Source organism: Festucalex cinctus, chromosome 1 (genome assembly GCF_051991245.1).
Source record: "Festucalex cinctus isolate MCC-2025b chromosome 1, RoL_Fcin_1.0, whole genome shotgun sequence".
In the NCBI taxonomy this organism is placed as follows: Eukaryota; Metazoa; Chordata; class Actinopteri; order Syngnathiformes; family Syngnathidae; genus Festucalex; species Festucalex cinctus.
The window spans coordinates 32,129,669-32,143,871 of record NC_135411.1 but is presented as its reverse complement, the minus strand read 5'-3'; the positions used below and the strand labels follow the sequence as shown (position 1 = coordinate 32,143,871).

Genomic DNA, 14,203 nt, shown 5'->3' with positions numbered 1-14,203 from the left:
CTTTGTGAGCGGTAAGCTTGTTTACCTTTATTTAATTTAATGCATAAGGATTAATAACGTTTCGACCGCCCATATATGGGCAAGTTGCTTATGTTTTGGATTCATGAGCAAGTAAGTTCGGTAATACAAGCTGGCTAGCGGACGTTAGCCGAAAGCTAACATCGAACATTTTCACCCAAGTAGTGCCAGTGCAAAGTGTTTACTGCTGAAATTGGATTGATTAGTCTTGGGCTCTTAATGCCGATAACATTTTTTTTGGTGGCAAAATGTAAACTTGGAAAAAAGAGACAGAAGGGGGTGATGCAAGAAAACAGACCCCCGGCAGCCTACACATCATGCTAAAGAACTTATTAACGGCCACCCTACTGCGGTAAAATAACCAGTCTTTCCATATTTTATTTGTTTATATATTTGTTTATTTTAACAGGTCGCCCTGCGCCCGTTTTTCTGTCCAATCATCCCGACTGGGCTCCAACATTAAAGTTGGGTCCCAAGTTACATCTATGTCTCAGCCCAGTCGGTGCCAAGATATGAACGTGCACAGGAGAGACAAGCAAAGAAAAGACGACTCGAAGTGGCAGAGATTGTTGCAGTTAAGCAGCCAGATGGCTCCAGTAACCTGTACCCTCAAGTACTGCTGACATCATTGACTCTGGTATGCCACTCAGAATTCATTACATGATATATTGTATGCATGAGTGAATGTATGTGTTTATGTTTGTGTGTGTACACGCACCTTATATTTTAGAGACATTTGGAAGTGTTTATAGAAACATTTGCCTGTAGCAATGTTCATACATTAAAAAATGCAACAAAATGTGTACATTTCTTTTACACTGACAAAAAAACTATACTACTGTACTATATTAAACCTATTACTGGTATGTATTTTTTTGTGATCTTTTTTTTTATTCTTATTTATTATTTCTTTAGGGATCTCATGCCACACCGACTTGATTGCCAATGACATGATGGAAACGAAGGCGAGCATTGAAGGAGGACAACATGCGACTGTTTGTTTGGCGCTAATAAAGGCAGCGAATATACAAATTCTATTGTTGGGTTTGTTTACAAAGCTATACATAATACAAATGACAGGATTTGACTCAATGTGCAATATGGTCCCTCTTAAAGTAATGGCATAAATCTCTATTATTTCTAAAAGCACAAAAAATGAAGTGAATAATGATTAGATGTAGTAATTTCAGGGATAAAATTGAACTGTTAATTAATGCAGTTTATTTTAGCACAGGTGCCTACCATCCTGAGATATTTACATTAAAATTCCTTACTGCTTATCCTCACGAGGGTTGATAATTTGTGTCAAAATATTAGGCCATTATTTTAAGAGTATGACGGTATGATGTAATGTTGATGGGGTATGCAATGACTTTCATTATGCTATGTACAGAGGAAAAAGTTGCTCTCTTTTAAATTTGTTTAATGTAAGACAAGTACCAGTACTGTTACAGTTTTCCCAATAATCCTTGTTTCACACTTGTCACAAAACCACTGTCCTTTTGGCAGTCTAGATTGGCACACTTCAAGTGATATCATTTGATTTTACAATCTGCTGCAGCACAAAAAAATACTTTATTCCGCATCTTTGAAGTACATGAGCAAGTGGTAGGTGACAGCGGCTGAGCAGGAACACTGGAAGTCCACTGCTGATCTAGTAAATGCTCTCCTGAGCAGTTCAGGTAAGGAGGGGATTTTGGGGAAAAAAACCTCTGGCTTTTCCAGCTGGCCAAAACGAGCGATCTGGGTGGACTCGCTCAATCACACTTTGTCCACACCACAAAGTCGCAGAAGTCCGTCCAGTTAAACTCATCTGTGCCTGAATCTGAAAATATTACAAACATTGTAATGAAAATATGAAACATAGAATTAAATAATAAACTACAAAAAGTAAAGCCATACATACCTGGTAATAATATTGGTGTTGTCGTGACAAGTGATGGGAATTGTTGCCATCCGGCACCAGACAGAAATTGGGTGTTGTGACAGCCTCCTTAACCGTGAGATCATAAGAAAAGCTGTCAGTATGCTCAGTAGTTACCATGAACACGTTTTATTGTACTGGAAACTGAAACTAAAAATACGTCCTCTGAGAGTGGTTAACCTTAACCATTTAGAATAAGTTGATTAAGTAACATGTAACTAGTGAAAGGGTAGCATTAAATTTAATTAAGCCACGGGGAGGCTGTGCATAGTTACTTTTTATTCTTATACGCTCTGCCATATTTGCCTGTTATAAAATTGTTAGAAAAACCACATCAGGTAAACCTAGCTGTGCATGTAAACACAATGATAACAGGAAGCCTGAGAACAAATCAACATTTTTGTGTGCAGAATTACCAACACCATGTGGTTTACTTACGTGCAACAGCAACAGTTTCTTCTGATGCGATGTTAAAGTTTACACTCTGTATCCACCCGCTTACAAAATAATTGTAAGCCTCCAGGGATTTGTTGGCGTGTTATGGAGCATGTTGTCAACACGAGGTAGGGAAAAATGTCCAGAGATGTCACATTTGGCCAGCAAGCTTTCTCCGTCAAAAAAAAAAATCACCCTTGGTCAGGACGTAATTAGGATCAATCCCGCCACACAGAGACACCTTCTGCCTGTATCGTTGTTTTTGATCTTCCGGTAAATCGTGAAAATACTGCGAAAATTACATCAGGTTGATAAGCTCTACCGTGTAACTCGCGAGTGTACCTTGTGAACCGGTGGACACCCAATATGGCGCCCGAAGGAAAAACTCCCATGATGCATTACGATGTGCAAGCGACCTATTGAGTGAGTTCAGGTTTGTTTGTTTGTTTGTTTGACCTTCTTAATTATTATTATTTTTTGTCTTACAGCCCTTGAATGCAGCAGTGACGCGTTTCTCGTCGTCAGTGCTCGACACTGACCTGTATATATGACTGGATAGCCAATTGCCCATACACGCAAGTGCAAGCCGTTGAAGTCACAGGGCGGCCATCTTGTTACTCCCACCTTGCGAGCAGACTACTGTACGTTTTTTTCTTTAATTTATTTAATTTTTTGTATTAATTCCAAAATCAACTCAACAAACATCCAAATCAAACAGCACACAGAACAGAACCGTGCTATTATAGACTATAGAAAGAAGAAGAAGAAGGAAAAAAAACTCAAAAAGATCTAATCAGACATTAATTTCTTCAAGTTATTAAATACCAACAAGGCTTGCTTCGTCTTAACCCTTCTCAATGTCCTTGCAAACCCTTCAATTTCCTTATAAAAAATCAAAAACAAAGGTCGACATTTAATGAATCTACATTGTGAATAAACTATATATATATATATATATATATATATATATATATATATATATATATATATATATATATATATATATATATATATATATATATATGTATATTATGGTATGTGATGCGTTGAAGACCACCTTTTCCTTTTATCGCTCAGTTCCTTAAACCCCAATTATTACATTTGGCAGAGGCATCTTTTGTTGAATTACAGTTAGAATTCTTTAAAAAATTGTTGAATTACAGTTAGGATTCTTAAAAAAAAAAAAATACAAATTCCGCCTGTACTGAACATCCATCCATTTTCTTAATCACTTACTCCTCACACGGATCTCGGGGGTGCTGGAGCCTATCTCAGCCAGCTTCGGGCAGTTGGCGGGGTACACCCTGAACTGGTTGCCAGCCAATCGCAGTGTACTAAACATCATTAAACATATAATTTACACATGTATTTAAGGCAAGTTGTAAAATGTATGACATCCTATTGTTTATGTTTGATGAATGTAAAACACCACAAATCATGCTATTTCTACTAAGTACTTTCTCAAATGTTCTCCAATTTCGTTACTGTAACTGTATAGGATCGATTCGTATGCCGAGAAACGTTTCTTGGGAGGGGCAATATGGCGGCCTGGCGACCTCAAAAGTCTTGGCCTATCGGCTAGCCAGTCATATATATAGATCAGTGGTGCTCGACAAGAAAACAAGATGGCGAACGCGGTAAGATTGTCTCTCTTCTTTTTATTTTTTATTAGAAACCCAACAACGAAAGGAAACTATAGAACGTGTTTATTCCGTCAAACTCAAGTGTTTATTTAGAGTTGACCCACTGGTGAAAAGCTTTGAGGTAAAAGTAAAGTTGTGCTTAAGTAGCTTGTAGCTAGCCCAAGCTTAACTAAGTGCGCTCAGCTGCACTTTTGGCATCAAATTAATATACGCATAAACAATTGCATAGTTTTTATTTGGACATTTAAGTCACTGTCTCAACCCCGGTCCTCGAGTACCACTATCCAGCCTGTTTTTACGGTGGCCCTGAAGTGCAAAACGCAAAAACAAAAAAACTGACAACTGCAACTAAAAGAAAAAATAAAATAAAATAAATATATAAAGAAACCACAGCAAATAAAAAAATCACACCGACAAAAAGGTAATTACAAACAAATCAGAAAACACAAACACAAAAGGAGAAAAAACAAAAAGGTCATGGCAAACTCAAAAAACACAAACTACGAAACAAAACAACAAAAAGCAATCACAAGCACAAATCAAAAAACACAAAAACCGCAACAAAACAACAGAGGTTACCGCAAAAAAAAAAAAAAAAAACACAAACCCAAAATACAAAACAAAACAACAAAAAGCAATCACAAGCACACAAAAAAACAAAAAAAAACACACACAAACTACAAAACACAACAACATAAAGGTTACTGCAAAAAAAAAAAACGAAAACCCGCAAACACAAAACGAACTATCGTAAAAATTTCCTAACGGAAGTAGTTGGGAGATGGAGGGAGGGGTCTCGAGTGGGGCACTACCGGAAACACGTGACCTTTTTACTAAGCCTAAACGTAACTACAACACTAAACATAACCACAGTCTTACCTCAAACTAATGTTTAGTAGTATTACTTGTATTTGTGAGTATATTTCGCTGTTTTAACTAAGACAGCTGTTGGCGCTTTCGTCACCACCGGAAACACGTGGCCCCATTTGAACACCAATAGTTGTAGCACAGCGCCACGGAATGGCGAATGTAACGTAATTGCACTACATCGTGTCTTATACGCTTCACGATGATTTGTCTGAACAATTAGGTGCATGGAATCTGATTTATGTCTTTTATGGAATGGCTACTGTATGTTTTCCATGTCTCCAACAGCCAACACAGCTGAGGATCGTTATTAGTTTTCATGCGGAGCTTGCTGATTAGTAGTGATGTTCAAATGAAACTGGTACCTCGAAGCGAGCATCAAACTTCCTGAAATGCACTGCTGCAAGTATCACGTGACCCATGACGTTCGAAGATTTATACGGCGCACTGTGGCACGTGTTGACGGCCTGAAACTCTTTTGGTGGCTGGTGGCCCACGAAATCACACTGGAATTTATGTGGTCCTTTGACAGAAGGTCCCGTTAAGTTCAATGTTGGCTGGCTTACTCTGGGTGGTGAAGTGGTACCGTCACTTTCCTTTGGTACAGGTGGCGTGAGTTCGCTCAACCCCCGGAGATCATGTTAGTGTGAGTGAATGGGGGAAAACTTTTTTTCTTTTTTTTTCTTCCTGTATTTAAAATACAAACAAAATGGGTACAATCGAATTTCAATCATTTCACTCATTTTCAAAGTGCACATAAAGAGTGCTTGTAACTTTTTCCTTATTATAACTTATTAGATCTGGTGCACAAACATCTATATCAGTCAAAAATGCATGAATCGTCTCTAGCTGCAAGAACAGAATTAATTGTAGTGTCCATTCGTCCATATTAGATTAGCTTGTTTCCCACAGTGTCGACTGTCGGCGCTTACCCTCCTTCCATCAACAGGTGTTACATTACTGGAGAATGATATACAAACATAATTTTAGTCCCCACAACACACCATTATAGAATTGCAGGTACATTTTGTTGAAAAATAAATCGTTGCTCTATCAAAATTGGTTAGACAAAGGAATTTAGTCAGTGATGCATCTCTTGGACAATATGGGAAAATTCTGTCATTTGAGATGTTTTGTTCCAAATATAACCTGATTGACAGAAGACAATATGATATTCTTATCAAAGCAATCCCCCGATCTCTTGTTGTGATGGCTTGTAATTTGTTTCAAAGCAAGGTGAATCCAACACTTCCCTCGCTCTTGGTGGATGATCACAATATCACTGATCCTAAACTTCCAAATATCACATTTCGACAAACATTTGTTAAAGAACTGTATCCTTTTTCATCAAACAGAACTTCAATCTTACAATTTTTCTCAAAAAAATAAGTTGGAATTTTAAGATACAAATATTTTAAATTTCCCATTCCCCAAAAGCAAAGGAAATTCACTGCAAAATTCTTAATAGAGTCTACCCTTCTTCTGAGTTTTAATAAAGTGTTTCAATTTGGATAAAAACACAGTCAAGTGAAGACAGAAAAAAAGTTTGGAAGGATTCTCACTTTATTCTCAGAATTCTTAACCTTGCTCTCGCAAGATGAATTCTCACGGTCTTTGTGAGTTCACAAATCTCTGCGAATACAACTTGTACCGCTCCCGTTGATTTCCGACGATCCAATCACAGAGCAACATTGTGTTTGGGGGCGGGATATGCAATTGTGACGAAACCAGGACGCCGACGCCGGAGCTAACAAACAAACCTGACATGGACGAATGGACGCTGCAATTAATTCTGTTCTTGCAGAATGACTCGCCGTTTTCCTTGTTGAATGTTGAACAGCAAGAGGCGCTTCGTGCATTTTTAGTTGGTAAGATGTTCATGCCCCCCGTAACGTCAAACACACATTGCCACCATGCGTCTGTCTCTGTGGTGAGAAAAGCGAGTGCTGCGTAAAGCGTCTTTCGGTTCTGTCATCATGTCAGGCGCATCAATGACAAAGTGAGTAGTGACACACAAGTGTGTAGAATGTCCCTTGTTAGCATTAGCCATTACCCATTGTCTTATTGGAGTGTATTATGTGAAGTTAATGCGTGAATGACAACGCATATCGATTGAAAAGTGGTGTGCTTTGTCTTTCAGAATAAGGGCATTATATAGGAAGTAGTTTTGTAAATTGTTGTTTTGAATGAAAAGAACATTTTGTTTGGATAATTACATTATTATCGCTCTAGTGTCCCAAATAGTTTAAAGGCTGAAAGAGGAATAGGATCACTGTTTGTGCCGAAGTTTTCAAATTGATTGGAGTCCAAACATGTGACTCCAATGATGTCACGGCATGGTAGCAGATGATGGAGCCTGGCAGTCTTACTGGCCAATTAACTGAAATTTTATCGGGATTTTGATTTTGGCTTCTCTCGACCATTAAAACGTTAATGATCGAAGAAAATCAATGAATGTGCAGAACACCGTGGTGCATTTACAAGTTCCCTGGATTGTGAAAGTACCCCGAGTGCTCCATGTAGCTTGTAACAAGCCCTTAGTGTGATTCTGCCATCCCTAAGCATCCTTTAAGCGGTTTAATGACACCCCCATTGACGTTATCTGTAGAACTCGGCAAACAACAGGAGAATTACATACCGTGTGGATTTAAATACAAAACATGCTTTGTTTTTAAAACATCGTTAGCCTAGCGCTAATGCTAAAGAGCATGGCGGATCCCACTCAAATGCTAAAAGGAAGTGAGCATCAACTTTGGGAGAAATAGTCCTTCAAGTAACAAATATTCTCACACCCACCCCCACACGCACGCACACACACACAAATGCTGTACGAGCACATGCGCACGGTTAAGATAGCACTACTCAAAGGCACAAATTCATTGTAAGCGTGTACACCACAGATGCACGGCACCACACTGTCCCGAAGAGGCCAAAACGCGCAGGAACATCCAGTATTTGTTGTGCAATTACTGTTTTAGTATACAGTATTTTTATTTTACTTTTTTAATTTCAACTATTTTGAGTTTAGGGATTCACATTTTATTTCCCAAAAAATTAAAAGATACAAATATATCCAAAGACTTTTTTTTTTTTTCATACCAACACACATTTCCACATGGCATAGCACAAAATCCAATCTCTGAGGTCCCACGATAGTCCACTAAGCCCCCAGACTTGAAAATAACACAGGATAAAATAAATATAATAAAGAGGGTAATGTAATGCTTAAGTTTGAAAATGAAGAATGAAAATGCAGGCTTGAATTTCATTTGATATGTATAAGGTTATGTTCTACTTGACAAAAAGAATAGCGTTCAAGAATGAAGTGTGATGAATGGGCGTAAGACTATGATCATAGTTTTGAGTAGTTGAAAAAACTACCAAGTTTTAAAATCAGTGACCGATCGTTTTATTAATCGTGATTTCAATCTCAATCAAAATAATGGTGATTATTTTTCCCATAATGGTCCAGCCCTACCTGGCAGCAGCTGACCAATCAGGAAATGGCATGCACTTTTTGTCACGTGACATGACCCACAACTTCTCTCTGTCGGCCAGCTCCCCGACGGCGATATGGCGCCTGTCAAGCCGGCGTCCAAACGCCGTCGCATCTTGGACTCTGCAGCCATCATCCCCGTGCCCATCTACTCCAACAAGGTCGGTCAAAAAGGCACTGTGGATATTTATCGACGGGGCTTAAGTTCAGACTAACTTTTTTTTCTTTTTTTTTTTGCACAATTGGCCTTAAAGGGATCGTTCGGCTTTTTTAACATGAATCTCAATTTGATCCTCACCTCCCGTGTGTGCGATCAGCACTGACTTACCCCTGACAGCGTTCGGTGACACCAGTTCTGGTCCGGCGTTGGACGAGAGGAAAATAGTCCAGCAAGCTGGCTGGGGTCTCGGAAATAAAGCGTTTTTCTTCTAAAAACTATTTGTTTTCAAAAGTGTGATACATTTCCATCACAATACTCTTTTCTGAATAAAGTCAGACGCCATTACCGCCAGCCACTACTTTTCTGTTCGTTCGTTCGTATCACTGCGCAGCGCCCTGTAGAACGCTAACCGACGCACTGCAGCCAGCTAGCTGATACTTCCGCCTCAAGTTGTTTGCCTTTTCGGCGGAAGTATCAGCTCGCTGGCTGCAGTGCGCCGGTTAGCGCTCTCGAGGGCGCCGCGCAGTGATACGAACGAACAGAAAAGTAGTGGCTGGCGGTAATGGCGTCTGACTTTATTCAGGAAAGAGTATTGTGATGGAAATGTATCACGCTTTTGAAAACAAATAGTTTTTAGAAGAAAAACGCTTTATTTCCGAGACCCCAGCAAGCTTGCTGGACTATTTTCCTCTCGTCCAACGCCGAACCAGAACTGGTGTCACCGAACGCTGTCAGGGGTAAGTCAGTGCTGATCGCACACACGGGAGGTGAGGATCAAATTGAGATTCATGTTAAAAAAGCCAAACGATCCCTTTAACTTAAACTTTTAGGGCACTAGAATGGAAAATTTAGGGGGCCACACTGTAGATTGACATGCAAAGCAGATATTCAACTTTCCTTCCATTTTCTATGCATTACTGATACATACAGTGCCTTATGAAAGTATTAGCCCCCTTGAACTTTTTGACCTTTTGCCACATTTCAGGCTTCAAATCATGAGATGGAGATTTACCTTACAATGATACAACGATTCTAAGCATAAAGCAAAATCTATAATGAAATGGTTCCAAACTAAAGATATCCAAGTGTAACAATGGCCAAATCAAAACCCGGACAGCTTTGAAACTGAATGGACGATCAATACTTACCAAATATTTTCACACTACTTTTCTGTTTTTTATTTGTAACAAAAAGAAGTTCACGATTCTGTGCCACTCGGTGTTGATTCTTCTTCACAAATAAACCCATTTGATGTCTTAGTTTGAAGCCTGAAACATGGCTAAAGTTTGAAGAGGGCTAATACGTTTGCATGGCACTGTAGGTTTTCAATTCGCTTTTTATTGTGCAAGGCTTGATTACAAAAAATTGTCAAGTTATTGTTTAAACCGACAGCGCAATCATCGCGTTTGACTGTTTTGTTTGCTTCCAGGTGAAGAGCAGCCTGCTATTGAAGGCGGAGCTTCCAGTCTTGACAGAAAAGGAAAGAGCAGGTCAGAGTTGGTCAGTCAAGACCGGCTTGTACTGGCGCCTTTCAATGCCACTTTTCCCTCTTCTTTTTCCCCACAGATGACGATGACGATGTTAATCTATGGTCGCCAATGACGCATCAGAAAGACCGAGCGCTCACAATTACCCTCAGCGACTCTGATGACGAACAGGAAGTGTGAGTGTCGCACCAGGAAGTAGCACACACACCCATGCAATTCATAACGTGTGCGCCGATGTCAGTCTGTCTGTCAGAAAGGAGTCTCTCTCGCTGTCACCGCCCCCGCCCCCAGAAGAGGTTCCCTTCCAGAAACAGTCAAAACATTCCAAGAAGAAGATCGAGTGAGTGACCTTCTTTCATAAGTACAGCTGCAGGATAGGACCTTCAAATAAAATGTAACATTTTGCAAAATGCTAAATACTTTCAATTTCAGTTATTACCAAAATAATCATAATTAATGTTTTCTTCATAATCGAGCAGCCATATTGGTAGTCCACCTGTGCATCCCCGGTTTGAATATGTAATGGATAAAATGCATTAAATACATAGTGCTACTTTGGTGCGCAATGGTAACAAACTCATAATGTGTATGCACGTGTGTGTCAGTGAGGTGGACAGGACACTGCGTGCCGTCAGCGCAGTCCTCTCCCCCACGGGTGCATCCACCAGGAGGCACCGCCATGACTTCTCACAGCATGATGACGACGTCGATGACGACGACGTCATCATCATGACTGACCCCGGGCTGCAGTCAAACAATGTGCGGGTGCTGAAGGTGCGATGTCGCACAGACGTCTACAAGCTGCCCGTCACGGTGGTACGTACGCACATGTAAATCTTACCCACTGTAACACCTTTCTTTAAACTTTGTGGTATAATTCATTGGGTTATGGAATTGTGCTTCTTTTCAAATATAGGAAAGGACAATGTGTTGATTGGCTCATACCACAACAAAATTTTAAAAGTCTGATTCGTTGATTAATCTAAAAAATAATGGATGGATTATTGGATTATTAAAATAGTCGTTGCACCCTACTTGTGTTTTATTTTGGAATTTTCACTGTAGCTAGTTTTTATGTTTTGGCGCACTTAGCACTCCAAAAAGAGAAGAAAAAAAAATCTGCCCCGGAAGTGACAAAAGCAGTGAAACCATTCATCCGCTAGCACGGCTGTTGGTTATGATTGATGTCATCCAGTGGCTCTATTTTAAAGGGACAGCAACATGAAAAGGTCAACTTTTTGGTTTAGCCGTGTTAAAATGCTAATTCCTCACCAAAAACATGACGGAAGTGGTGTTTTCCTCCATTCGCTCCTCTCTGAGAAATTCTAGGTCATTCTGGTTTCCAAGCAGCAGCCCCTCCCAACCTGAGAAAACAAGCGGCTGCTCACGTTATGACATCATAAAGTGGGGACCCACCCCCGCACCACCTCTGCGAACTAAACGCACGCCCACTTTTTCTGAGCCCTCTCTGAGATAGTGACAAAAGTAGGCTTTATCAGTAAACATTCTCTCCAAATGAATTCAAAGTAATCAAATATCCTTCACATTTGCAATGCCAAAGTGCAAAGACAAGTGGTTGTCTTAAAATCTCACCAAGGGGTTGACACTTGTGCAAACTACAAGCAAAACTATCACACTGTTGAACCTAACTGAACGAATAGTATAGTGGCTAGTGTGCTTGCTCTGTAAGCATCAACTAGTCACTGGTTCGAAACCAGCCCGGGTTCGTTTTGTTTTTTTTCCCCTTCTCCTTTCTTCTCCCTTCTTCTCTCTCTTCCCCTCCTCCTCCACGATTTCTTGCGGCAAGGAGACATTTTGTTTCAAATGAAATGTTTATTGGAGAATTGGCTTGCTTCAAGTTGAGTGGTGTACTCGGAGTGTTCAAACGCAGAGCAACAGCATACTGCAGTCGGCTCGCCGGGGGCGTGTCAATCACACGAGGAGAGGCGGGGTTTATTGAACCGGGCGTTATACTTCTGCGTTACAAACCTAACCCGCAAAACACCAAATATTTCATTAAAAAATTCATTGCCATGGTGTCAAATATAAGATTTCATCATTAGATGCCTTTAGTTAACTTTTGGAAGGGCTTAAAAGACTGTGGTGCAATCCCTTTTAATGGCAAAGGGTATTTTTTGCTATAATTGTTTTCTTAAAAGCATTTTCCTTTATTTTTCTTTCTTCTCAATTTTAGTTTTAGTTACTTTGTAATTTTTCCTTAATTAAAATAACATTGGTGTGTGCTGAGACACCAGCTGCGCCTCTTAATGTCCTTGTGGTGTCACCCAGACCACATCGGTGGGCCAGATGATAAGGCAGATGACGGACATCTTGGGCGTACCCAGCTTCCGCCTTCGCCTGCTGAGGGAGGAGGCAGAGCTTTCTGTCAATGCCACCGTGGGCGAGTTGGGCCTCAACATCACCGACATCTTAGGTGAGTCACATGACATGCCAGGACCACCGCGAGGTAAATTGTGGTGGCCCTGCTAGCACCAGCAATGGCTGTGTATATTGCTGGGATTCCACTACAGGCACAGACTGCGACCCCCGACTAATTTAAAACTACTTGTGGCGATCAAAGACTATTATCTGCCGTGTTGGAACACAACAAAGCTAGATGCTATGCTAGCGGCAACAGAAAGTATGTGGTTTAAAAAATTAAATAAATAAATAAATAAAAGCAACTACCGTATACAATGCAATGCATATTGGTTTTGGGGAGATATTAAAATTAGTAAATGAAAGTAGGCCTGTCATGATAAATTTTGCTTAATGATAAATTGCAGCAGGAAATATTGCGAAATAATGTAAAATCAAAACATTGTAAATGTGCAAAAAAAAATACAATAAAATCCCGAACCGCTTATTCCTCACAAGGGTCATGGAGGTGCTGGAACCTATCCCAGCTGTCAGCAGGTGGGGTAAATCCCAAAGTGGTTGCCAGCCAATCACGGGGCACATAACGACGAACAACCATTCACACTCACAATCACAGCTCGGGACAATTTGTCAACAAAAATGCACTTGAATCAAAACCACACACAATCTAAAGAATATATAAAATGGACCCTTTGTTGATAATCTCTGACTGTAGGAGGCAGTGCGGCATATGAACAACTCTTCAGCACAATAGAAGTAGAAAACAATTTAAGTTATTCTTTTTTTTTTTTTCCACACCCTTCCCAATAAACTATCGACATCAACACTTTGCGGTGAATAGTCTGCATACATACATTTAACAAAATAAATGAAGACAAAGAATCGGGAAGTAGAAAACACATTTGTTTGCTCGCCCGCCATTTTTTATCTGCACGGGCTGCCCGCATAGCTTACAAATTGTCGTAGGTGCGCAGTGCAGAAAATGTGGGCAATGTGGACACTGCACGGAGGAGCGTGGTTGCTGAAATGATGTCATTTCACTGTGTGGAACTGTGGGGACCTCAAGCATGCCTCAAGCATAACCTACGTTAGCTAAATTCACTCATTACCCAGTGTTAAACTCATAAAGGTTTCATCATGGGATAAGGTCATCTCAACTACCCCTACGACGTTTGTTGTGCCTGTCCAGAGTGTGTCATCATGGCGACGGAGGAGTGCGCCTTCATCACAGTGCGTCTGCAGGGCAAAGACCAAGGATCCACGCGGGACTTCTCCGTGAACAAAGTACATCGCTGCTTCTTGCTGCGTGCAGCGTCGCTCACCAGACTGATTGCTCTCGTGTGTTGCAGGGGGCGGAGCTCGGTGCCATCTTCTCGCAGTATGTGTCGGCGATGCCCACCGACTCCAAGCGGAAAGTCAAGTTTCACTTTGATGGCTGCAAAGTGACGGGGAGACAGACACCTGCTCAGCTTGACATGGAGGATGGCGACATCATCGAAGTTTGGACGTGACTCCAAACAGGATTGTACCAAAATAAAACTAAGTTTTTGTTGTAAATGCTGTAGAGACAAAATAAGTGTATATTTGGAACTCTTCATTTGTACTATGGAAGACATTAAAGACTTGTTTAATCATTGACTTCCTCTCATGTTGCTTTAATGATGGAGCTGTCCCATGCAGTGCTTCAAGCCTGTATGTCACTGAGTGGCGCAGGCTTGCAAAGATGCACGCATACAGAGTGTTACTTTTTTAACAGGCGCAACAATCGCTGACTGGTTAATTGCCCCAGCTGAT

General features: G+C 40.5%; 1 protein-coding gene and 1 long non-coding RNA gene across 2 annotated transcripts; one reads left to right on the top strand and one right to left on the bottom strand.

Moving 5' to 3' along the window:
* Positions 1 to 345: 345 nt before the first annotated feature.
* LOC144024273 (uncharacterized) lies at positions 346 to 2,794 on the bottom strand. Its single transcript, XR_013284722.1, has 3 exons — positions 2,381 to 2,794; positions 1,925 to 2,011; positions 346 to 1,843 (listed from the first exon to the last, which is right to left on the bottom strand). It is a non-coding gene; the product is annotated as an uncharacterized LOC144024273 (long non-coding RNA).
* nfatc2ip (nuclear factor of activated T cells 2 interacting protein) lies at positions 2,570 to 14,047 on the top strand. The gene is made up of 11 exons (XM_077530134.1): positions 2,570 to 2,800; positions 2,866 to 3,018; positions 3,876 to 4,014; positions 8,446 to 8,544; positions 9,973 to 10,033; positions 10,110 to 10,206; positions 10,272 to 10,370; positions 10,636 to 10,846; positions 12,320 to 12,464; positions 13,599 to 13,693; positions 13,759 to 14,047. Exons 3-11 carry the CDS (start codon positions 4,003 to 4,005, stop codon positions 13,918 to 13,920), a joined length of 981 nt encoding a protein of 326 aa, XP_077386260.1. The 5' UTR covers positions 2,570 to 2,800; positions 2,866 to 3,018; positions 3,876 to 4,002; the 3' UTR covers positions 13,921 to 14,047.
* The last annotated feature ends 156 nt before the right edge of the window (positions 14,048 to 14,203 follow it).